This window comes from Squalius cephalus (genome assembly GCF_949319135.1).
Source record: "Squalius cephalus genome assembly, chromosome: 7".
In the NCBI taxonomy this organism is placed as follows: Eukaryota; Metazoa; Chordata; class Actinopteri; order Cypriniformes; family Leuciscidae; genus Squalius; species Squalius cephalus.
In genome coordinates, this window is record NC_137128.1 from 45,632,407 (window position 1) to 45,659,114 (window position 26,708).

General features: G+C 35.8%; 1 protein-coding gene across 2 annotated transcripts; it reads right to left on the reverse strand.

Annotated features, from left to right (window-relative positions):
• Nucleotides 1-5,516: 5,516 nt before the first annotated feature.
• Nucleotides 5,517-25,151, reverse strand: slc25a42 (solute carrier family 25 member 42). 2 transcript variants are annotated; one of them, XM_079876932.1, is made up of 9 exons: nucleotides 24,723-25,151; nucleotides 24,554-24,582; nucleotides 16,653-16,806; nucleotides 13,054-13,165; nucleotides 12,009-12,034; nucleotides 11,208-11,374; nucleotides 10,592-10,708; nucleotides 9,163-9,314; nucleotides 5,517-6,094 (listed from the first exon to the last, which is right to left on the reverse strand). In XM_079876932.1, exons 3-9 carry the CDS (start codon nucleotides 16,746-16,748, stop codon nucleotides 5,769-5,771), a joined length of 996 nt encoding a protein of 331 aa, XP_079733058.1. In that variant the 5' UTR covers nucleotides 16,749-16,806; nucleotides 24,554-24,582; nucleotides 24,723-25,151; the 3' UTR covers nucleotides 5,517-5,768. The 2 variants fall into 2 exon arrangements, with proteins under 2 accessions (XP_079733058.1, XP_079733059.1); XM_079876933.1 differs by having other exon boundaries at nucleotides 24,671-25,151.
• Between the last annotated feature and the right edge of the window lie 1,557 nt (nucleotides 25,152-26,708).

Genomic DNA, 26,708 nt, shown 5'->3' on the forward strand with positions numbered 1-26,708 from the left:
ATAGTAGTACATTTATCAAATACATATAGCTGAACATTAGAAAAGATATTTGGATTAAAAATTAAAAAGTAGGCCTATTTGCATATGCATTAATATTCTAATCATATTCAGACTTTTTATTATTATTATTATTTTATGTTTTTAATGTATTATAGGCTAATTGTGTTCCAAATAAATCTGTTCTTTTCATGCATTTTGAGCCAATGGCCCTTTAAATGGAATAACAAAGATAATTTAATTTCCGTGTGGACACGCCCCTTTCTGACATCCTCCAGTCAGCTGTTTCCATAACTGTGACGTCATTTCCTGTGAGATACAGTGAGCCTATTGTTTGTACATTCTTTTATTGGAGCTTTTATTGCAAGTTCATTAAACATATGATCTATCTATCTGTCCATCCATCCATCTATCCATCCACAGGTCACTTGTTATTGAACATTTTCCTGATTGCAGCATCAAAACAGGATCTTATGTGTGTTTGTTGAGAAAGTATTGTACTGTTTTCCTGACTGGCATCAGGTGTGATGTCACACACACTCCTCCTGTTGTCTTCAGTGACTGTCATCAGTGCAGAGGAGAGTGAGGCCTGTAGTTCAGCATCAGTGTCCCGGCGGCGGCTGCTGTGCTCTACATTATTCATGAGCTATTTGAATAAATGCAAATACATTGGCACAGCGCCAGGTACCCATGGCAACGACCGGTGACCCCGCCCCCAGCCAGCATCAGCACCAATCAGCATCAGTCCTGCGTGTCTGCGCGTCTCAACATCAGGGAAATAAACATTCAAATCACTGACATGAGACAATGATTAAATATTCAACAAATGCATAACTATTATACTATTAATATTATTATGGGTTTTAAAATATGTTGTTGAGGTTCTTAAAACTTGGGTTAACTTAAAAGACTTGGATGAAATATTATAAGTAAAAAAAAAATATATAACGGGTTTATCAGGTCAGGTTCAGGGCATCGGCACACTCGGGAGATCCGGGTCCTTCAGGATCAGAGGGTCTGTAGCGCCATCTAGTGGAGAAAACATCTGGTTCTGTGTTCAAATCTGCACATTCATATTTGTCCATTTTGAAATCAAATCTGATGTTTTTGAAAGAGTCACTTCTGCTCACCAAGGCTGCATTTATCTGATTAAAAATACAGTACAAACAGTGAAATATTATTATAGTGTAAATCATCTGTTTTCTATGTGAATATACAGTAAAATGTAATTTATTCCTGTGATCAAAGCTGAATGTTCAGCATCATTACTCCAGTCTTCAGTGTCACATGATCCTCCACAAATCACTCTAATATGATGATTTGATGCTCAAGAAACATTTATGATTACTATCAAATGTTGAAAACCGCTTCATATTTTTGTGGAAAACCGTGATTCATTTTATTTTTCAGGATTCTTTGATTAATAGAAAAGTTCAAAAGAACAGCATTTACAGTACCAGTCAAAAGTTTGGAAACATTACTATTTTTAATGTTTTTGAAAGAAGTCTCTTATGCTCATCAAGCCTGCAGTTAAAAAAACAAAAAAAAAAAACCAGTAATATTATGAAATATTATTACAATTTAAATAATGGTTCTCTTTTTGAATATACTTTAAAATGTAATTTATTTTTGTGATGCAAAGCTGAATTTTCATCAGCAAGTACTCCAGTCTTTGGTGTCTTATGATCCTTCAGAAATCATTCTAATATGCTGATTTGATACTCAGTTATTATCAATGATGGAAACAGTTGTGCTGTTTAATATATTTTTTTGGAATACTTTTTTCAGGATTCATTGATGAGTAAAACGTTAACAGCATTTATTCATAAAAACAGCATTTATTCAAAATAAAAACATTTCTAACAATATAAATCGTTACCATCACCTTTTATCAATTTAACGCATCCTTGTTGAATTAAAGTACTAATTTCTTAAAAAAAAATAGTTATTGTTCCCAAACTTTTGAACGGTAGTGTATATTGTTACAAAAGATTTCTATTCTAAATAAATACAGTTCTTTTTAACTTTTTATTCATCAAATAATCCTGAAAAAAGTATCTCAGGTTATAAAAATATATTAAACAGCACAACTGTTTCCAACATTTATCATAAATCATCATATTAGAATGATTTCTGAAGGATCATAAGACACCAAAGACTGGAGTACTTGCTGATGAAAATTCAGCTTTGCATCACAAAAATAAATTACATTTTAAAGTATATTAAAAAAGAGAACCATTATTTTAAATTGTAATAATATTTCATAATATTACTGTTTTCTATTTTGTTTTTGTTTTTTTAACTGCAGGCTTGATGAGCATAAGAGACTTCTTTCAAAAACATTAAAAATAGTAATGTTTCCAAACTTTTGACTGGTACTGTATTTGACATCTTGACATTTTAAATGTATTTACTGTCACTTTTGATCAATTTAATGCGTCCTCGCTGAATACAATATTAATTTCTTTCAAACTTATGAATGGTAGTGTAAATAGACCTGCCTGAATAAACCAGGAAGTTCAGTACACGCACTACATGATGTCATATAGAGGAGATCGGGGCAAGTTGTCACAGGGTCTGTATCTCAGTAACTATCAGGTTTTGAATCAAAAGCATAAAAACACACACGTTTTTCTCTTACGCTTCTTCAAGTCGGAATAATTTGTGTGTATTCTGCAATTAAACCACACTGACATAAAGATAAGAGTCACTATATATAGGCTATATATATATATATAAGTAGAGTATATATAGAGTATATATATATATATATATATATATATATATAAATATCATTATACTATATACTGATGATGGGAGATTTGTTCTCAGGATCTTTCATATGTTGTAGTTAAATATAGTTCATTAATTACAGTGTATGTTGTGCAACACAATGGTTTGATATCGGTGTGCAACTCTCATGATTAAAAAAGTATAGCTTATGTTATGGAAAATGGCTAGACAGTATTTTCAAGGATATTCTTCTCAATAATGTTACATTTAATGGGGACATTAAATTTAACATTTAATTTAATATTCAACAAAAATATCGATCTGCCTGCATTTACACTATTTTATATATAATTTTATATATATATTTTATATACTAATTTTATATATATATAAAATTGAACTAAATAACTTTTTTACAACAAAAATGAACCATCACTGAACTTACTTAAGCTGGACTGTGAAACTATTTTCTTCTGGAAACAAACTTTTTTTTTTGCATTATTTTCCTGTTATCTCTGTAAAGCTGCTTTGAAACACTCTGTACTGTAGAAAGCGCTGTATAATATAAATCAGTGTCAGTAAACATCAGAGACACAGCTTCAGTTCAGCGGCTGCTTTATGCTGCCATCTAGAGGAATCACCAACACACTGACTCAACATTCACTCACTCCTTTACGATGTCGAAAACTGACCATTTAACAAGTGTGTGTTCAGACAATATGAAGAAATGATGGGGGAAAAAAGGCTTGATTATAATGTCATTAGTTTATTTGGCACAAATCTCTTCGATTTACAAACAGTCTTGAGTCATGTTAGCGCATTAGCATGAGATTCGTTTGATAAACACAGAATGAACTTCACGATGAATCTCACCAGCGCGCATGAATTCATCAAACAGTTTCCAGAATTGATCGTTGAGTTGCTCCAGATCAATCTCAGTGTTTTATTAGGAGTCTCGGATGTTTAAAAGCCATTTATTAGATTATAATCGTTGTGCTTGAGCGTCGTGTGATTGTCAGGTTAGTAGGAATAAGAATGAGATGATAACAACAGCCCCAAGAAGTAACTATACTCTTAATACACATCTGAAATCTCACTGTCATGAAAATATCAAAAAAGGTGCCATTTATTGTAACAGGTTTAAAAATGATGAAACAATTAGATTCGGATCTAATGAATCACATTGACTGAAGTGAACAAATACTTTTTGGAGTCACTGTATAATTCAATATTCATCCAAAGAGAAAATGAAGAGTTCAGATGCAAAAACCTCTAAGTGCCATCTGAAATTTTCTTCTAGAATGATCATTTTCATAAATCTTGTATATTTAAGTTCAGTAATTTCACTTAAATGACAATTAATAAGTAATTTGCATTGTCATTTAAGTGAAATTACTGAACTTCAATATACAAGCTTGATAAAAATGATCATTCTAGAAGAAAATTTCAGATGGCACTTAGAGGCTTTTGCATCTGAACTCTTCATACTTGTGAGTCCTGTAGTTTCATATTAAAAGTCTCCTTTCAGTAACACACTAATGGTTGAAGACCGAATGTGATTTGTTCATTATCCAGCTGAATATTGGTTAATTACTGCAGTTAGTAACACTGTAGTGTCCCTCTGTGAGGGATGATGCTGAAGTTCATGTTTCGTTTCTCTCTCCAGGCACTTGGGAGCTACACACACACGAGCTGCACATTCATACCTGTGCAAAACACACACACACACACACACACACACACACGCACACGCACACACGCACACACCCTGTCCTGGATCAGCGATAAAGGGTAAAACGGGTGAACCTCATGAAGAGATGACCAGCTCATATTTCACCCCAAAATAATAAAAAAGTATTTAGGTAAAACTTTATAAAATACATTACCGTATGCAAGTATTTTTAATGCATTAATAATGCCTTCTTATAATGCCATGCATCATGAATAACTGTAACCTCATCTCTAACACTTATCTATTCATTGTTACACCTTTAGAAATAAACAATTCATTTCAAATTGCACAAGGAATCTACAAATATTATAATGCATCATAAATGTACACTATGGCTACCTTTATAATGAATTAAACATTACGTGTTTTTGTTACTATATTGCAGGAAGGGATGTTTTTAAAATCAGCAAATCAACAATTAAATTAAATTCAAAACAATAAATACTACCATATACATACAATTATACTTTTAAATAATATATAATTTGGGAAAAAAAAGTGTGTTTAAGTGATGTGCTTTTTTAAAAACTTATAATCACATAAATTATATTCAAAACAACAAATGCTACCATGAAGTATACCTATAGTTATACTTTTAACTAATATTTAATTTGAGGTAAAATGTGTTATTGTTGTGCAAAAATACATAAATCTCAATGGTCCTAAATCAGGCTACATGCAATTCATGTAAAATCTTATTTATCTTTTGATTTCGGAGTGAAAAATGACCTGATCATCTTCATGAGTCTCACCCTGATATGAAAGTGATATCCAGACAAACACATGCTGTAAACTCGACATGTGTGTGTGTCCAGAAACGCATTCAGTCGGTATTGCACTTACAGGACGTTCAGTCTGTGACGGCGGGACGTACATTCAGCGCGTCTCTGACTAGCAAACACACACACACACACACACACACACACACACACACACACACACTCGCTCGCTCGAAACACAAAATGCTTGCATCAGAAATCAAAAGCTAAACAACTGTTTCCTCCTCTTCATTGGCAGCATATTCTCAAAAGAGTGACACTTTACAGTCAGGATCATTAGTTAACACGAGTGTTTTTTAATCTCAGTTGATATTAATTTCAACATTTACTAATACATTAATAAAATCAAAGATTGTATTTGTTAACATTAGTTAATGCACTGTGAACTAAAGCACTGATTAACTAACAGTCACTAATGTTAGTTCATTAATACATCAAGCTAATGTTAACAAATGAACCTTATTGTAAAGTGTCACCCAAAAAAAAGAAACTAAATTTGTTCTGTTTTACTCCGGGTCTCTGCGCCGCTACCGCGCGCTGTAGCTGAACTGCTGAAACTTGCGCAGCAGGATCTGCGAGAGGTCGAAGGTCATGAAGCTGATGCCCACAGCGATGGGCCCTTTGACCCAGTTCATGCTCAGGCCCTTGTAGAGTCCTCGGATCACGCCCTCCTCCGCCACGATGTCCCTCATGGTGCCGGTGATGGTGCCGTACGTGTGTCCGGTGACGCCGGCCGTCTGCATGCGTCTGCGCACCACATCCAGCGGGTACGAGGAGGACTGGCCGATCAGACCCGCGCACGCACCGAACGCCAGACGCTCGTACGAGTACGGCTGAGAGCGACCCGTGTGCTCTGAAACACAGAAGAGACCAGTTACTGAGGAGACAGAGAAGAGCCAATAAAACTAAACACAATGCTAACACTTCACAAAACGGTTTATTAGGTAACTACCGTAGTTGAAGGGTTCGTTCCCCCAGAAATGAAAACTCTGTCAGTAATTCCTCTCCCTCATGTTGTTCAACCCCGTCAGACTTTCGTTCATCTTCAGAACACAAATGAAGATATTTCTGATTAAATCTGAGAGCTGTCTCACTCCTCTATAGGCTTCTCTGTTAGTGAAACTTGCCGGTCCAGAAAGTTATTAAAGACGATGTTTAAAATAGTCCGAGGACTACAGCGGCTCAACCTTCAGATTATCAAGCGACGAGAATACTTTTAGTGCGCAAAATAATGGCTTTATTCAACTCTTCATGTTCTTCTGTGTTTCTCTGAGTGAGTTCACGTAGTGTAACAGCAGCGCTTCTGTGTTATACGTCAGAACGGAGGCTCACTATTGGCCGACGCTGGTCATGTGTCTGATTCTGGCCAATAGTGAGCCTGCGTTCTGACATAACATCAATAGTTGAATAAAGTCGTTATTTTTGTGTTTTTGCGCACTAAAAGTATTCTCGTCGCTTGATAATCTTAAGGTTGAGCCACTGTAGTCACTCGGACTATTTTAAACATTGTCTTTACTAACTTTCTGGGCCGGCAAGTTTCACTAACAGAGAAGCCTATGGAGGAGTGAGACAGCTCTCAGTTTTAATCACAAATATCTTAAAGGTCCCGTTCTTCGTGATCCCATGTTTCAAACTTTAGTTAGTGTGTAATGTTGCTGTTAGAGTATAAATAATATCTGTAAAATGATAAAGCTCAAAGTTCAATGCCAAGCGAGATATTTTATTTAACAGAAGTTGCCTACAGCGAACGGTCGATTTGGACTACATCCCTCTACTTCCTTCTTTAATGACGTCACTAGAACAGTTTTTTGACTAACCTCCGCCCACAGGAATACACAATAAAAGGGGGCGTGGTCTTGTTGCGCTCCCACGGAGAAGAGGAAGAGTTGCGTTTGTAGAGTGTGTTTGTCGCCATGTCGTCGAGACGCTGTTATTTTCATCCCGGAGTCCAATCACCTTTGTTTGGCCTTCCCAGGGACGCTGTACTTCGAGATCAATGGATACAATTTATGCGCATGCCAGTCTCCACGTTATGGGAAGAGGCGTGACCTTTCCGGGCAACGTGTGCTAAGCTGCTGTCGAATCACAACACAGGAACCGCTGGCACAATCAGAACTCGTTACGTATTTCTGAAGGAGGGACTTCATAGAACAAGGAACTCATCAGCTCGTTCTTAGGACAGTGAAAACAGCGTAGTACAGATAAGTAAATTGTGTGAAAAATACTGTGTTTTTTTACACGCGAAACATGAACACATGTTATATTGCACACTGTAAACACAATCAAAGCTTCAAAAACACACGAAAAACAGGACCTTTAATTTGTGTTCTGAAGATGAACGAAAGTCTTACGGGGTTGAACAACATGAGGGAGAGTAATTACTGACAGAGTTTTCATTTCTGGGGGAACTAACCCTTTAATATGAACTAAGAATGAACAATACTTCTTCAGCATTTATTACTCTCAGTTAATATTAATTTCATCAAAATGTAAGTTTTTTTTAGCTTTTAGTATTAATATGTTACCCTTAAGGTTATTAATAAGCTGGTATGTTCCAAAAACAATTCGCATTTAGGAGATATAAGCATTAATAGTTAAGAAGACCAGTTAACGAGGGTTATGAAACCCATAGTTGATGAATTAACTAATGGGACATTGTTGTAAAGTGTTACCGTGTTTTCTGGTTCAAGAAAATAAAAAGGTAACACTTCACAACAAGGTTAACATTAACTATATTAGTTAACATATGAACAATACATCTAAAGCATTTATTAATCTTAAAGTTAATCTCAATATTTGACTAATTTGCTCTTTAAAATCAAAAGTTAACAGTTTATGCATTGTGTACTAACATTAACAAACAATGAACAGTTGTATGTATATTAACTAATATTAGCAAGGACTAATAAATATATTGCTCACTGTTGATTCATGTTAGTTAATACATGAACTAATATTAAAGTCCCCCTGTGGCTAAATCCAGCTTGTAATGTTGTTTATGTGTCTATGTGGTGTTTTTAATGTGCTTTAAGACAAACCATGTGTAAATTCATAAGTCGACAGCATTGCTGAGTATTTCCTCCTTAAAACTGCAGTGAACCAAAGACAGTCTCAAAAACACGCTTTGAAATCGCTGGTGTTTCTGACGTCACAAACTACCTTGTAACCAATCAGATCAACGTGTGATCGTCAACCAGTGGATCTCTGAGCTGAGTGAGTGAGTGGAGGCGGGGCTCATTTGCATATTCATAGAACCGCGCATACTAAATGAGGCAAGGGTGTCGAGTTACAGCTATTTTAAGGTATAATTTTAAGGCATGAAGACATTTTTTTCAAGGAAAAAAACATTTAAATATGTAATTTTGGTGATCAAAAATGAGTTTTAAGGGATAAAATTATTGACTACAGGGGGACTCTAACAAATGAGACCTTAATGTAAAGAGTTACCATAAAACTAAAAGCAGTCAATAATTTGAAACTAAAAATGACACAGAAACTTAGACAACAAATAAAAAAACGGAATGGAAACGCTATAATAACACTGAATCTCTCTAACTCACACACACACTTTCTTGTACATCTATCTTTATGAGGACATTCATTGACACAATGCAATCTCTATCCGCTTACCCTAACCTTACCCATCACAACTAAGTGCCTAACCCGACCCCTGACCCTAAACCGACCTTTAACCTCATTATAACCTTATCCCTAAAACCAAGTCTTGACCCTCAAACAGGCCTTTAAAGTGAGGACATTTTGGCCGGTCCTCACTCTCTGAGACCTCTTTACTCTCTTTGTCCAATGGTCTAAAACTCAAACTGGTCCTCACAAAGATAGTTGTACAAGTACACACACACGCACGCACGCACACGCACACGCACACACACACGCACACGCACACGCACACGCACACTCTACCTGCGTGAACTTTCTTCAGCGTCTCGTATGTAAAGAAACTGATTCCTGCGTACGGCACGACGCCGAGGATGGTGGGAGTGAAGCCCCTGTAGATCGTCTTCAGCCCCTCCTCGCGAGAGATGCGCACGAACACGTGCATGATGTTACTGTACCTGAGGACCAATGACATCATCACACACTGACATCACACTCGCGTTTCTTTACAGCAGTTGTTGCCTTAGCAAACTTCCAAGGACGCCTCACGATGACAAAACAAGCATTTAAAAACATCTGAAAATCAAGATGTTTCTAATTTGAATTCACTCCCTAAACTAATGTTTGTCTTTAAAGAACCAGGATTCCCACAGTCTTGGAAAACCTGGATATCATCGTTGCTGTCGGGCGGAAACCTTATATCTCCATTTTTCAACTTTTTAAATTTTCCTTTTTTTTAACGGGAATCCATGCGATCCCAATGGATGAATCAATGTCTTCTGAAGTGAAAAGACTGCGCGCTTAAGAAAAATACTTTGCAAGAATGAAATGAAAGAATGAAAGTGAAGACATTTGTCATTTGATTTATTTTCTTGTTATGTTTCAGCACTTTTCTGGAATGATTTGAGCTCTTATTGTTTTTATAAAGTTAATATGAACTGTAATTTACGCTTTAAGGATGTTATTTCTCTTTGTAAAAACCCAAAACAAATCTTTATAATCCACTGTTAACTTTCGTATCCTTTATTTTCACAAAGGTTTCTAAAGAAAATACCAACTTTTATAGATTTCCTATGTGAAGTAGAATATTTAATCAAATCACTAAGAAAAATTGAAAATATTTTTTTTTAAAGAAATATGATTCTTTTATTAATGCACCATGATTGATACCCGTTTTTCTGAGGGTGTTTTTGCTCGTTTGATTTTTTTCATTTCTTTTCTTTGTTTCATTCTTTCCAATTTGTCCTATGTGAGAATATTTCACTGTGCAAGAATGATAGAACTTGTTTAATTTATACTTTTGTTGGAAATATTCTAGATTTCTAAAAGATGTGTGCTTCCACTATTGTAATATTTTCTTGAAATATTAATAAAAAATAAAATAAAAAATAGACCAGAAGCATTAATTTATAGTTAAAAAAGTTCAAAATACTAGTATTTTTGTTACACACACCTAGCGTTTGGCTTCAGAAGGCATTGATTCATCCTGTGGGTTTTGGATTTTTGGAGTATGGATTTTTCAAGCAATGGCATTCAATGGCATTATATGGACTCACGGAGAAGGATTATTTTCCTAAAAAAATCTTTGTTTGTGTTTATCTGAAGAAAGAAAGTCATATCCATCGGGGATGGCATGAGGGCGAGTAAATGATGAGAAAATTTCATTTCATTTAAAAAAAAAAAAGTTAATTTTTATCCCTTTTTCCCCTTAAGATAGATGGATGAAACGTCTTACATTTCCTTGGGTGTGACGGCCATGCGTGCGCGGACCATGTCCAGTGGGTACGTGATCATGGCAGCCGTTGTTCCCGCCATCGAACCCGCCAGCAGCCGCGGCACAGGCGGCAGAGCTCTGGAAAACAGGATAATTTCACCATTAAATATAATTCATCCAAAAACGGCTTGTTTGGATATTGTGGGATCTGTGGAATCATTTGCATATACATTTGCATATGACTGCCTCCAGAGCAAGACATCAACCAATAGATTTACATCATCGCACCATAGGCCCCGCCCACCCTTGCGTAACTGTCATTTGCGTACACTGGATATGAGCGTTGAGTCATGTCAAAAGCATTATAATGAATGACGCTGTCTACACTGGATACAGTATACAGATGCTCGTTCACTTTCTGTCCACACGCTCGAGTCTGTCGATAACAGGACAAATGGAAGAAGAAATGGAAGCATAAGGAACATTCGCTTTGACTCCAGAAGGATCCCAGCATCAGAAACGTGGTTTAATGTGGATTAACGTGGATGTTTGTTTAATTTCTCATTTGTAAATCGCTTTGGATTAATAAATGTACATGCCCATGTAAATGTGCAGTGGTGAAGCACCAGTGACTCACTTGCCCTGGAAGCCGTAATGCTGTCCCAGAATCCTCTTGTATTGTTCATGTGCGCAGAACTGGATGGCAGCGTATGGAATAACGCGCACCATAGTGGCCGAGTTTCCCCTCCACAGACTGAAGAAGCCATCCTTGAGATATGTGCGGTAAATTAACCTGTACGCCTCCTGGAAATGACAAAATGTATATATTTGTGACCCTGGATCCAGTCTCAAGTCGCACGGGTATATTTGTGGCAATAGCCAACAATACATTGTATGGGTCAAAATTATTATGCCAAAAATAATTAGGATATTAAGTAAAGATCATGTTCCATGAAGATATTTTGTAAATTTCCTACCGTAAATATATAAAACATGTATTTTTGTGAGTGAATGCAGCACAAACTTGAACATAAATGCACAACTTTAAAGGAGATTTTCTCAATGTTTCGATTTTTTTGCACCCTCAGATTCCAGATTTTCATATAGTTGTATTCAGCTTTCATATCCTGTATAAATCTCAATTTAAAAAAAATCCAGGGTCCAGGGTCACATATGCATTTTATTCAAAGTGACTTACAAGTATTATTCAAGTATATCAGTTCATACATTCCTAGGAAATCGAACCCATGACGTTGGTGTTGCAAGCGGCCTGATCTACTGTTTGAGCGACAGGAATACAAACATGGCATTCATCACAAAATATACGAAGTCATCTGCAGACTGACAGATATATCAAACTTTTAAATGTATATGCAAAACCACTGACATGTTAGCGCAGAAAAAAAAGTTGATTCACATTGAAAAGTAAAACACTCACCTTAGCGGAGAATCTATTCGACGACACTGAAATGAGAAGATGAAGAGAAATATTTAGAGTTTCACTTGTTATTTCAGATAAAAAAAAGCTATTCAGCAATAAATAAGAAATAAAGCACTAATATGTATTCCTGTGAAACATTTATTGTGCAACAACAAGGTTTATTTACAAAACTAGGGGATTATTCGTACATCATCATTCTTCAAAATGCCTGGATTTCAACTTTAAAATGTGGATTTACATTTATAGTATAAAGATAAAATGGTAAAAAAATAAATAACCTTTTAGAGTTTCCATTTTTTTTTTAATTTAGTTGTTTTTAAGGAACCCATTCAATATGACTATGCAATAACAATAATAGCTATTATTATTTTATGATTATTGTTGTTATTAAATATTATTTATAAGTTATAAAAATTAAACAAAACAATAAAGAAATACAGTACTATAGTAATAATACCATTGCACGGTAAAATATATTATTTAATAAAATAATTTTACAGTAAAATCACACTAATATACATCGTTTTCAAATAAGGCTTTTATTTTGGCGGAAATTTGTGGATTTTTTGGGGGGAATTTTCATAATTTTAAAGCTTTTGCTGACAACAGTTTTATAAACAATTCTCGTTGCAAATTTGGGAAGTTGGTTGGCGCATTTCATTTTCAATTGCACGTTATAATTGACCCGAACTCATCGGATCTACATGAATCACACAAATGACCTATTTTCGGTGAAAGGTGACAAGTTTGCACCCCTGTGAGGTGGATGTATAAAGTCAGTTCTCCTCAAGTTCACACAGGTGACATTAATAACAACTGAGATCTTACAGTGTGACATTATTGATAACTGAGATCTTACAGTGTGACATGACTTACAGCGATGATCTTGTTCGTACAGTCTGACAAGGAACAATCGTAAAGGATGCTAATAAATCGCACAGTGTGCACCCGGCTTAAGTGTATTTGAAGTGTTTAAAATACTTTAGTGCCCTGCTAATGTGTAGTCAGTCACTCAAGGAAGGTTAATAAGAGTTGTTCTTGCCTTGGAAGATAATCTTGGTTCGATCCAGTGGGGCGACAGCGGTTTTAGCCACAGCTCCTGCAAACGCCCCCGAGAGCAGAGAGTTCAAGACCGACCGGCCCTGTTTAAAACCCTACACACACACACACACACAGATTAGTTATGATTCATAAATATTTTCACGTAAATACCTCAATCCACATCTTCTAATAGTTAAACACACCCAGTGTTAATCAGTAAGAATGTGATGGAGTAAACATGTCCAGGCATGACCACATACTGTGGCTTCTGGGAAGGACTCAAGCCTTCCCTCTAATCTTTATAAAGCAGAACAGGTTTATATTCACACTCTTAATCCGTTTCCACACACAAACTCATGACCTGAATAACTGCCTGAATACCTTATTTATCAAACCTCAAGTCTCAGCATGCCGAACGACTGAATGACTACAGACTACAGATTCATCCGCCCTGTTCATCATAATATGAAGGATCCTGTACCTTATAGAAGCAATTAAAAAGGTTCTCCACATGCAACATTTAAAATTATTAACAAATGCATGCACAATTATCCATGATCTTTGTAAATATTGCAAATGTATCGTATAAATCTCATGGATAATTGTGCATGCATTTGTTAATAATTTTGAGACTAATTTCATCCCATTCTATGGCAATTTGGGGGGGCGAAATGCAATTGTAATTGTGTTTAGGGTTGCACAGTTGGCCAAAGTTGTGTGATTATACATCAATATGGCTAAAAAATAATCATTATTATTACTTAATAAAAATATAAAAACGACTAAAAGGTAATATTTGATAATCACACTAAGCCATAATGCGATTTTGGTTTAATCCAGACACTTTAACCTGTGAACCCTTGTAAAACACTGAGACGGCTGATGGGATTTACTGTAAACGAGACGATCAGCAGCCCACATGGAAATAAAAACAAAAATATCATGCAAAATAATGAATGATGGTCATGATAATAACTATAATAACAGCTAACTGAAATAGAAACTGACTCTTATTCTAAATATAAAAGTGTATGACATTATTTTGAGCATGAAATCGTCCCACATTTCTGGATAATCGTAGATTAAATAAAAATAGAATTATAATATTCTCTCTCAACACTTCTTATTGCTATTATAAAACATTCATAACATGATACAAATATTAAATGTTCATTACAAATGTTACTTTATGGCATTACACATTAGCTGGTACTACATCACTGCTGGAACACTAGATTGACCAATCAGAAGACAGGAACAGGACTACATTAAACATTAAAGCACACAGTGACTCTACAGGACCCGAGAGAGGAGAGTCACCGGTTAAAGAAAACACTGGAAAATACTTCGGTTATCTAGAGATAGAGACGACAAGGAACTTTCTTCCAACAGACATTTGATCCCAAGATCACTGATGGAAAGCTTAACCCATGACTGAAGATCTCAGTCAGCTTGTAAATAGATGATGAGGTCACACACTTTCCACTGATATAATGGACAATCCGTCCATTTAAATGGGTATTAGATGTTAAAATGTTTTCTTGCATGCCATCTTAACCCTACTGCGTCATATTTGATATGCAAATTTTGATGCAAATGGCCTCTAAATGATCAAAACTTTGATTAAAAACCTGTTGCACACAATCTACTGCAGTCCTTCTGTCGTCTGATTGACAGTTCATACTTTTTTAGCAAGTAAAAGCCTTTAAATATAATTTTTAAAATGTTCAGCTTGTGGTTCACGTGTCCTTATCATCTTTAATGATTTAATAAAGTAAACGTAATAACTTTGATATTGTCAATAATGTTTTTAAGATGAACACTTACTGGACTGAAGCAACTTCGGTTTACTTGATTATCCATACATCATTTATTAGAAATATCATGTTAAAATGTGAGTCTCAAATATGATCATCAGGCTTTTGAGGAAGGTTTATTTGTTCATCTCTCAATCACTGTATTGCATTAAATGTAATGTGTTTGTAAAATGTAATTGCAATAAATGTAATGGAATACAATGATTGAGAGATGAACAAATATGCTTTAAAATGCAGAGCTTTGACATTGGGAAATATCGAGTGACAACGACTGATATTTATATGCATTTTATGCAAGTATTTTGTCATGATGTTATAAAGACCTCATTGATTTACATTACAAGCATCAGAATTTCATCTTATGTTTTGTACATATAAATATCTGCACTAAATTGCATATTTTTGCTAAGTTTGGGCCTGTGAATAAAACTGAGCTGTTTTTTCCTCCATATTCTCACTATATCAGACTATCTGAGCCATAAAAGCCTGATGTATCAACAAAAAACACACAAAAGCAATAGATTGTTTTCATATTTTGTCTCAAGTTTCAATAAACTGTTTCAAAAATAGACTATGATTTCATTTGTCAGGCTTTACAGGGTTGATCTCAACTATGAGTAATTCATTTGTGGTTTGACTTCCTGTAGACGGTAAACACTGACTCTTTCAATATAATCTTCTGTTCTTCCTGTTGCACAAATAAAGACCAGCCCGAAACACCTCACAAACTGGTTTTTACTTCTGCATTCTTTAACAACACAATGAATGTGGATTGATATGGTTAACGTGCAATTATTTCTACAGAAATACAACGGTTGTGTCATCATTTACAAGCCAGAATCCCCACAAATAAAGTCATACGGCTTCAAAATGACATGAGGACGAGTCAAAACATTTAAAATGTAAACGTAACCCTTGTGTTGTGTTGAAAACCCTGCAACACCTTTGGTGTTCCCAGTCAAAAATGACCAGCCTTTTGAAAAAAAAATTGCTTGTAAATCTCTCGTTATGCTTTATCATCACCTAATATTGCATTCAGTCTTTTTTGTCAAATTATTTTCATTCAATTAGCACAGGTTTTGTATTTATTTTTTGAAACTGACTGGTCGTAGACCTCATTGATTTGAGTGAAAAAGGCATTATTTGTGGATAAATTTGTCAATATTCAACAAAATATGGGAAAAATGTCCAGTTTATCACACTACTGTGCTGTAATGTTTAACCAGGAAGTTTGTTTTTAAATATTTTTATTTTGTACAAAATGGAACTGTAAATTGTTATCTGGTTGTACAGAAACATTTTATTAAATATTGCCAAAATAACCCACAAATAAAATTTTTTTGGTCAAAAATTTAGGCTCATCATAAGCACAAATAAAGGAGGCCTACGATCAATCAGAGCCAAAAAGAAATCCAAAACCTGTGATAATTGAAAGAAAACAAGTTGACAAAAAAAGACTGGATCCAATATTGGGTGATAATATAGTGTAATGAGAGATTTATACAAAAAAATTTGTAGGCCAGTCATTTTTGACCCGGAACACCAAAGTGCAACAAGGTGAGGGGGACAAAAAATTACAAAAAAAAAAAAAAATCTACTTTTTTGGGGAAGTAGTTACACCTTGAGAGAGTAAAGTCAGTAAGTTTTAGTCCAATGTGATAACGTTACCTAGCATTTTCGGGAAAAAGAAAATGACCCAATAGTCAGAATCAGTCGGGACCAAATGGTGCAATCTTACTGGCTGTTCTCTGCTGTGGGCGTGTTCAGAAGTGAGTGTTCTTACCTCTGATTGGCTGGAGGCGGGGCGTGGCAGCACTTCACCCGGTGCCAGCGCCCCCTGGCGCTCCTGAACTGCATTACCCATGCCAACCTGATCCATTCATACACGCCAGCACACCGGGGGCTCGCCGGCCGACACGCTGACACTCACACCACACCTGGAGAGACATGAAATTAATATTAGAATGTACATCCCATCATATCCACCTTTTTCCTAACAAGCCTACTGCGTTTTAGATGATCCGTCAACTCAAAGATTAAGTTCAACTCAAAAAGACTGAAACAAATCATTTCAAAACATAAGGTTGCGCAACAAATAATCCTGATCCGTAAGCTGTGAAACTTCCTTCATGTTCTCGTGTTCAGACTTCCAGAGAATAACCTAACGCTTGGTATTTTAATGTGATGTGTAATGAATGCAATCACTGAAATCTGTTCCTCCTGATTATTTTCTTTTTTTCCCCTTGTATTCTGCTGTAACAGTATAAAAAAAGACAACTTATACTAGGCATTAGTGATGCACGATATATTCATTTTTAATGTTATCGGCTCAATAAGAAAATTTGGCCGATATCTTAAAGCTGATAAATAATGTATTATTTCCTTAAGCTGAGACACTTCAGATGCGCACTGTTCACCATGATGGATTTAAATGCTTGAAATAAGTTATAATGTGACCCTGGACCACAAACCCAGTCACATGGGTAAATTTTTTGAAATTGAGATTTACACATCATTTGTAAGCAGAATAAATAAGCTTTCCAGTGATGTATGGTTTGTTAGGATAGGACAATATTTGGCCGAGATACAACTATTAAAATCTGGAATCTGGGGGTGCAAAAAAATCTAAACATTGAGAAAATCTCCTTTAAAGTTGTGCATTTATGTTGGCGATTGTGCAGCATTCACTCACAAAAATACATGTTTTATATATTTAAGGTAGGAAATTTACAAAATATCTTCACGGAACATGATCTTTACTTAATATCCTAATGATTTTTGGCATAAAAGAAAAATCTATAATTTTGACCCATACAATGTATTGTTGGCTATTGCCACAGATATACCCGTGCGACATGTGACTCGTGACGTGATCCAGGGTCACATATAGGCTACATAAAATTATAATGAGAACATCATTATAATTGTGTGCTTGGGACATGGTGAGACTTTTGCTTTTGTAATCAGGCTCTCAAAAATTATCTAAAATTTGGATTTAGATTTATCGGCCAACATATCGTTTATCGGCTTTCGAATATCCAGAATTATCGGGCCAAAACTTTAATATCGGTGCATCCTTACTGGGCATCTGTATTCTGCTCTGCTTAATTTATATAATATCCCATGAATAATTCACTGCACTAAGTAAGAATCTTTCATGTTTCTCCCCAAATCCTCACGTCTCTTTCCAGGTTTGTTTTCACACGGATGCTTTAAAATGTAATCGTCTCCCGTTTCCACTTCTAATATTACCAGCGTTACTGGAATGTTTCTAAAGCTGGGAAACACAATGTTTATTCTCTGTCAAAATTATGGAAATCATTTTGAAATATTACCAATGATCCAGTTAATGAACATTTTTGATTATGGCAACGTATGTTACATAATACAGACTTTACACAGTGATATTTAATATTGCTGAAGAAATAAATCAAGCGTTTGGGGTTATTCATGGTCTAATTTGCGAATGCTTTTACACTTTTTTTCTTTTTTTTTGCACTAAAAAAAAAAACAAATCTTGCAAATAATCCTACAAAAAGTTTAAGTTTGTTTATGCAAAATATATTATCAGATTTGAAGTGACATGTCTTTTCATGTGATTATCTATGTGTATTATCAATCATATTCACAAGATTTTCATCACAAAACAGATTATAACCATAAATGCAAATATTGAATTATTAATCTGACTGTGTTCAATGAATATGAAATTCACTCATTCAGCAAATAAAAAGTGAATTGGTTTGCAGAAGCAGGCCAGAGGAACTGATATGTGACGTGCCGACAGGAATCCAGAAGCGCCTGGATCAAATCTCATCTGAAAGGGTCACACAGATGGACCTCTAATAATAGCGCGAATGCTGAATTATTCAAGGTCCTGGAAGCCAGTGAGACGAACAAGGCCTGAGCAACACAGCTTAATATAGCACACAACTTTATGTATCCTTCTGAATGTAATCTATGCATGATTTATTCTGCTAATGGTTCTGTGATACTAGTTGGCAACACAATAATAACAGAAGTGATCAAGAGGACGTTAATAAGGTGTTGTCAAAGACTACTTTTATGATTGATAATCCGCTTTTTGGAGCTTCAAAAACTCGGGCACTATTCAATGCCATTAAAGCTGGGAAGAGCCAGGATATTATTAAAAGGGGTGGTTGATTATGATTTGACTTTTCTAACTTTAGTTAGTGTGTAATGTTGCTGTTTGATCATAAACAACATCTGCAAAGTTATGACTCTCAAGAGTTCAAAGCAAAGGGAGATATTTGCTTTTAAAGAAATCGCTTTTTAAGGACTACAACAAACGGCTGGTAGAGACTACACCACATTCCTCCCGGGTTAGTGACATCACCAACCCTTGAATTTACATAAACCCCGCCCCCTGAACACGATTTATAGATTATCAAGACAGAATATGCTAAACAATGACTAGAAGATAACTACACATAAGCTTCATAAATTCATCAACTAACCATTCAGAAATGTTGTCTACATGTTGTCACTTCTTCTCGAGTCTCTCCATCTTTCTGACTCCGGTTTGAACATAAAAGACTAAAAGTTTTTGAACTTTTCAATCAATCAATCAACTTTTATTTGTTAAGCACATTTAAAAACAACACTAGTTGGCCAAAGTGCTGTACAAATCTAAAAATTACTCAACACTCAACAAACAGTACTCACACAAAACACTGGGTTAATATACAACCCCGAGCAGTATCTGGAAACCTAGGGGCAATTGTAAGCCTCAGCATAGAGGTGTGTTTTTAGCATAGATTTAAAACATTCTAACGAGTCACAAGATCTGATATGCAGAGGAAGACTATTCCAAAGACGTGGGGCTGCCACAGAAAATGCACTATCTCCTTTGGTTTTTAACCGTGATTTGGGAACATGTAGGAGCAAACTCTGGGATGATCTAAGGGGTCGAGCAGAATAGTGATGCTGTCTCTGTATCAGACATGATACATACTCCGGAGCCAAACCATGCAGACCTTTAAAAACCATGGACAAAACTTTATATTGGACTCTAAATTCAACCGGAAGCCAGTGCAAAGAGGCCAGTACCGGAGAAATCCTAGACCATTTCCGTGTGCCTGTCAATAGTCTGGCTGCTGCATTTTGCACCAACTGCAGCCTTGATAACAATTTTTTAGACAATCCTAAGTATAGCGAGTTGCAGTAATCCAATCTGGATGATATAAAGGCATGAATGACAGTTTCCATGTCCTTAAACGACAAAATGCTCTTTAATTTGGCGATGCTCCGCAATTGATAAAAGCTACTTTTAACCACAGCATTGACTTGTTTGTCGAATTTCAGCTCTGAATCAAAAATTACACCAAGGTTCCTTGCTTCCTTAATGGCTAAGGGGTCAAGATGTAAAGTAAGCTGTTTAGCTAACTTAGGTGGACCAAAAATCAGCACTTCCGATTTAGACTCATTGAGCTGCAGAAAGTTATCAGCCAACCATGCTCTTATCTCATTCAAACACTCAGACATAGTAGTAATGTTGGGGTCATCATTGCATTTCATGGGCACATATAACTGGATATCATCAGCATAACAATGATAAGATACATTATATTTTTGGCATATTAGTCCCAGGGGGAGCATATAAAGGGAGAACAAAACAGGACCAAGACATGAGCCTTGAGGAACACCTGAGGAGACCGGCTTAGAGGACGATATAGAGTTTCCAAGCTCCACTGCAAAAGATCTTCCATCAAAATACGATGTGAACCACTTAAACGCAAGCCCCCTGATCCCACCCCTCTCCCTCAAACGATCAAGAAGAACTCCATGATCCACAGTATCAAAAGCCGCGCTAAGGTCAAGAAGAACTAACACCGCCCAGTTCCCAGAATCTACAGACCACAACAAATCATTTGTCACTTTAATTAGTGCAGTTTCGGTGCTGTGTTGAGACCTAAAACCGGATTGAAATATCTAAAAAAATTTATTTTCTTTTAAAAAAGCTGAAAGTTGATTAAGAACAACCTTCTCCAATAACTTAGCCAGAAAGGGCAATTTAGAAATTGGACGGTAATTGTTTAATACTGATGGGTCTAAACTTGGTTTTTTTAAAAGTGGCTGCACCAAAGCATGCTTAAAATAAGATGGGACCACACCTTCTACAAGGCTTTGATTCACTATCGACATGATCGTAGACCCCACTTCATCCCAGACCTGAATTAACAAACGTGGTGGGACCACATCAAGCGAGCAAAAAGATGGCTTAAGATGTTTCATGACTTCTAGCAGATTAGATAGTGACACAGGCTCAAACATCCATAAAACATCCATTTCAGTGCATGTGTGTGTGAGGTAAAAGGACACAAGCTCTTGAAGCTCCGCCCCCTGTGCCGGGAGCAGCAACTCATTTGCATTTAAAGGGACAGACACAAAACGGCACGTTTTTGCTCACCCTCAAAAAGTGACAATTTTAACATGCTATATAGCTTCAAAAACTCGGGCACTATTCAATGCCATTAAAGCTGGGACGAGCCAGGATATTATTAATATAACTGATGAAAAGAAGAAAATCATACACCTAGGATGGCTTGCGGGCAAGGAAATTATGGGATATTTCACATTTTTGGGTGAACTATCCCTTTAAACAGCGTCCATTAGGGCTCTTAGTCAAAAAGTGTGCATATTTGGAGAAAAATTTATTTATCATCACATGTTTGCAAAATATTTCATCATACAGAATACCATTTCTATTCATATTTCACTGAATTATGCGATCTGAAGAGCGAAACTCTGACGTTACTGGTTTGATCGCATTAATACAAACACTCGATGGTGGTTTAAAGTGAGTTTTGAGTAAAAGGGTGATATATTAGGTGGATTAATGTAGAGTGGGATGAAAGTGGTAATAAAGGCTATAATAAAGGCTAATAATGGCTAAAATACAAACAAAATAACAATAAAAGAATAATGAAGATTAAGTCTCATGGCAGAGGAGTGAAAGGATCGTCGAGTGAGAACAATAGAACGTGAATTGATCAGATATTAGACAATCGCTTGCAAATGTGTGTTTAAAGGGCAATATAATATTTTATTAGCATCTTATCAGCCTTCTCTAAAAACACACATGAACATGGTCTTGGGAAATGCTTCATAAAATGCATAATTTTTGAGGAATCATCCTCAGATTTGAAATGAAGCATGAGCAGACTTGTGGCTTCGGCTTAATTGTGGTTATAAGTTGTTATACCACACATACACATGATATAGTTTTATACATTTAAAATATATATATTAATTAAATAGTTTTATTTTATGTTTGAGCTTGTATATGAACGAACGAGGCATTTATATATATCTCCACATTAATAATAGTCTGAGTAATTCTTGAACTGTAAACTCTCAAGTGTTAACTTTCTAAATATATGTTGGTTATGTGTCTATTCAGAATTAATTATGAGCAGCAACCTTTTTATTTTGGGCATGTCATTTACGTCCCACTTGCCAAAATGGGGGGTGTTTGGTAATGGGTTTAAGACAGGAGAAAACCTGTGGCCTATTCTGTGTGTCGAGGTGAACTGGAGCCAGAAGATCAGTGTGTGAAAGGTCCTTCACGCTGACACACATTCAGTGCGCACACACACACAGCCCCTGCAGACGGCATGTCACGTGACGCGCTCGATTACACCTGACTATTCAGAGTGACTTTAGTAATTCACGATTAGGTCTATCACGCAACAGATTAACAGCTTTTTAAACCTTGGGTTAACCAACATTTCACAATTGAGATTGTCATACATGAAACTGTCATTTTTAATCGTCTGTAAACTCATTTTGTTTCACAATGTTCATACAAATTGTTGAGAAATCTTAAAAGTCCCCCTGTGGTGGAAATCCAGCTTTTAAATGTTGTTTATGTGTCTATGTGGTGTTTTTAATACGCTTTAAGACAAAGCATGTGTAAATTCATAAGTCGACAGCATTGCTGAGTATTTCCTCCTTAAAACTGCAGTGAACCAAAGACAGTCTCAAAAACACGCTTTGAAATCGCTGGTGTTTCTGACGTCACAAACTACCTTGTAACCAATCAGATCAACGTGTGATCGTCAACCAGTGGATCTCTGAGCTGAGTGAGTGAGTGGAGGCGGGGCTCATTTGCATATTCATAGAACCACGCATACTAAATGAGGTGAGGGTGTCGAGTTACATTCAAGATATTTTAAGGCATGAGGAATTTTTTTTCAAGGAAAAAAAACTTTTAAATATGTCATTTTGGTGATCAAAGATAAAATTAGGCTATTGACTACAGGGGGACTTCAATGCAAAATTCAACGCAACTCGATGCACCTTGACACAAATCTATACAATAACAATAATCCTATAACAGTAACTAATTAAAGTTAAATTTAAAATTGTTCAGGGACAACATTTGTGGGATTCTGTTGATCTAAAATGGGTTTTTATGTAAATTCAATTTATATTTCTTAGTATGTGCATCTCAAAAGTTCCTGTAAGCTGGAAAATGTTTAATTACTTTTTTCTTTTTTTTTTAACAGTGCATCGCACTAGCAAGATAACCCAGGATTGTTAACCCAGGGTTAAAAATTAATGACACAGGGTTAAAGGATCTCAAGTGGGAAAGGGTTTTTTAACGATTCGGACACCAAAGCAACTGATCTGTTTTCACGTTGGGTTGAAGTGTGGGACGGTTTCCAACACCCCTCCCGCTCGCCTCGCTCTATCCCAGTCTTTTATGTTCCCTGAGGATCAGATGACAGACCCAATGAAAGCCTATTGTGATTCGCAAAGAGCAAAAATACAGACAACCAACAAAAAATAACGACAGTGTTTAACAAACGGCGACGGTATAAACACAAGAAACATCTTATATGGAACTGCACACAGTAATGCATGCATAAATATGGCTTAAAAACTGATGTTTACATGCGAAGATGAATATGATCATATTCCAAATATGATCATTCTTGTGCATGGAATCCTAAAATTGATACCGCATTCATTTTCATGTATATATACATTGTTACTACTTTTTCTACTGGCTATTTATTAAAATCAATTGTTGATTATTCCATTTGAAACTATTTTTTTTTTAATCTCTATTTATTTGGTTTAATCTTGTTTTGTTTTTTTACACTGTTTTTCTCACAAATTTTGGTTTCCCTCAGTTTGATGTGTTATTTATGAAACATTACATAAGATTTCTCTTGTCGGAGAATCAAAACAGATATCAAATATAACACCAACATCAGCCAAATAATACTTATTTATGAGACATATCAATCATTTTACGTTGTCTATTTTGCAGAATCAGCCAAGGATTATATCTTACCAAGTAAAAGCATCAAATACAAAATACCTGTCATCAACAATAGACAATAAATGCTTGTTTATGAAACGTATCCAGATTCATTTACAACCACTGAGCATGTAAATCCATCAAATAAAACACTTGTCATCACCAAAACAGATCATAAATGCCTATTGTCCTCTAACATACCATGATTGTTTACGTTGTTTGTTTAGCAAAACGACGTCAACTGAAAATGGGCCATTGTTAAATATTTACTCGGAGACAGATATGAACTCATGACACAATTCTCAAAGTCAATATCAAAGTGCTTTAACCTTTTAGCCAGTTAGCAAAACAACTGTTATTAGCATTACATTTCAATGGAGCTTCTGGCTTACCTGACAGTCTGACAGCACCTGTTGTAGTTCTGCGGAAAGATCGAGAACAAAAACACCAACTTTAATGGCATCTGATAGCAGTCTTCTCAAACATTCCCATGGTGTTGGACTACTGACCTCATACACAAATATATGATGAAGTGATAAACTCCAGTCACCATCCACTTACATAAACAGTAACGTTAGCCAGTCACCATCCACTGACATAGAAAAACAAGCTCGCGTCAAACCACACGAGTCAGTTCTGCAGGAAAGCTGGTTAAACACATTTTACTCCACTTTTACTGCTGATGCTGTGACTTTGAGCTGGTCTACTTGCACATTTCACGCGTCTGCTGTGCTGTCACACACTAGCATGCGAGCGTTGAAGGGCGAGTCCGCGTGCATTGTGGGAGTTGTAGTCCAGAACGGGAGCGCGCTTGACGTGGATAGGCTCGCTCGAGGGGCGTCAAAGCGGGTAAACATTAGAGAGGGTGGGGTTTGAAGTTTTAGCGAGAACAATGCTTCATTTAGGCATAAATAAGATTTTTCCGATAGATAGGCATGAATAAACCTGCTGTCATCATGTTTCCCGTTCTTTCCGACAATAGAGCATGCGACGTGCTGGTAATCACGACTTAACAAGTGGGAATGTAGGAAGTTTCCGATAGCACGTGAATGCAGCGTAAAAGTCTGTAATGCTGAGAAAGGCGTGGACATGATGATACCATGGTATTATCAGGGCGTGGCATATAATTACTATGGTAATCAGAACAGTACCATGGTCTTATCAGGGAGTGACATATAATTACTATGGTAATCAGAACAGTACCATGGTATTATCAGGGAGTGACATATAATTACTATGGTAATCAGAACAGTAAAATGGTATACATCAAATACAATCTTATATCAGATCAGATGTAATATAATAGTCAGTGGCACTTTATTTATTTATATGCACTGAAGAAACAGTATTCTTTTGCAGAAAAGGGCTAGTAGTTTGTTGTATATTTTTGTCATTTTAATTACTTTTTAAAAAATGTATGTAGTCTATTATTTTTATTTAAATTTTAGTTATGTTCGTACATCAAGTTAAACTAAATGAAATAAAACTAGCTGAAATAAAAGTTTTTTTAATATATTCAATTATTTTAGTAGCTCAAGTTAAACTAAATGAAATAAAACTAGCTGAAATAAAAGTTATTTTAATATATTCAATTATTTTAGTAGCTCAAGTTAAACTAAATGAAATAAAATATAGCTGAAATAAATTAAATATTAAAATAACTTTAATTTCAGCTAGTATTATTTCTAAAATAACTAAGATTACATATTAAATTAACTTTTTAGTTATTTTAGTACATTGAGTTAAACTATATGAAATCAAACTGAAATTAAATTAAATTAATGAGCTGCAATTAAAGTTATTTTAATATTTAATTTTATTAATAATATATTATTTTTAAGGTGATTTTATTTCAGGTAACAAAAGTTATTGTTGGTTTTGGTTTTAGTTTTAGTTAACTATTAAAAGGTACTCAAGTGTCTCATATCGTTAGAATCCTTGGCTGAAAACGAACAAAACGTGGATTTGATCGTCACTTTGGCGAAATTTTCAGGTATTTTGGATTTTTCGAAAAAAACTATTTTTGCAGTCCTAGTTTTTTTTGCACGATCGGAACCAAACCAACGCAGAAAGATTCTCAGGAGTCTGATTGCCAATAGTAAACAAAAAAAGTTGAAATTTCGATTCACGTCCGCGACGCGACGCCAAAATGGTCGAAGTGGGCGTGGCCACTTTTACTAAAACGGCTATGCGTCTTGAACGGAATGAGATAACTTCACCAAACTCGGTACACCTATGTACGGCCTCGGTCTGAGGTCGCATGGAAAAGGATGCAGCGACTGGCCACTTGATGGCGCTATAAAATGAAAAAACACGGAAATGGCTAAAGCTTCACAACAGTCAGTCCTATTGACTTGAAAACTTGCAAGTGGTATCTTTGTCCAAGGTGCCGTGATTGTCTATGAGGACATTCGCGTATCTCGAAAAACACGTCCGCCGTCGGCCAATGAAGTTCGAGTAGCTGTCAGAAAAGGTTAATAGAGGCCGATCGGAACGAAACAGGCCTCTACAGGCCTTTGAGAATTTTTTTTTAAGAATCGGCCACCA

Coding starts and splice junctions, on each gene's coding strand:
- slc25a42 (XM_079876932.1), bottom strand. CDS start 16,748: ATGGATCAGGTTGGCATGGGTAATGCAGTTCAGGAGCGCCAGGGGGCG. Junction 11,375..12,008: donor CGAATAGATTCTCCGCTAAG/GTGAGTGTTTTA, acceptor TGTCATTTCCAG/GAGGCGTACAGGTTAATTTA. Junction 6,095..9,162: donor GCTGAAGAAAGTTCACGCAG/GTAGAGTGTGCG, acceptor TCTGTGTTTCAG/AGCACACGGGTCGCTCTCAG.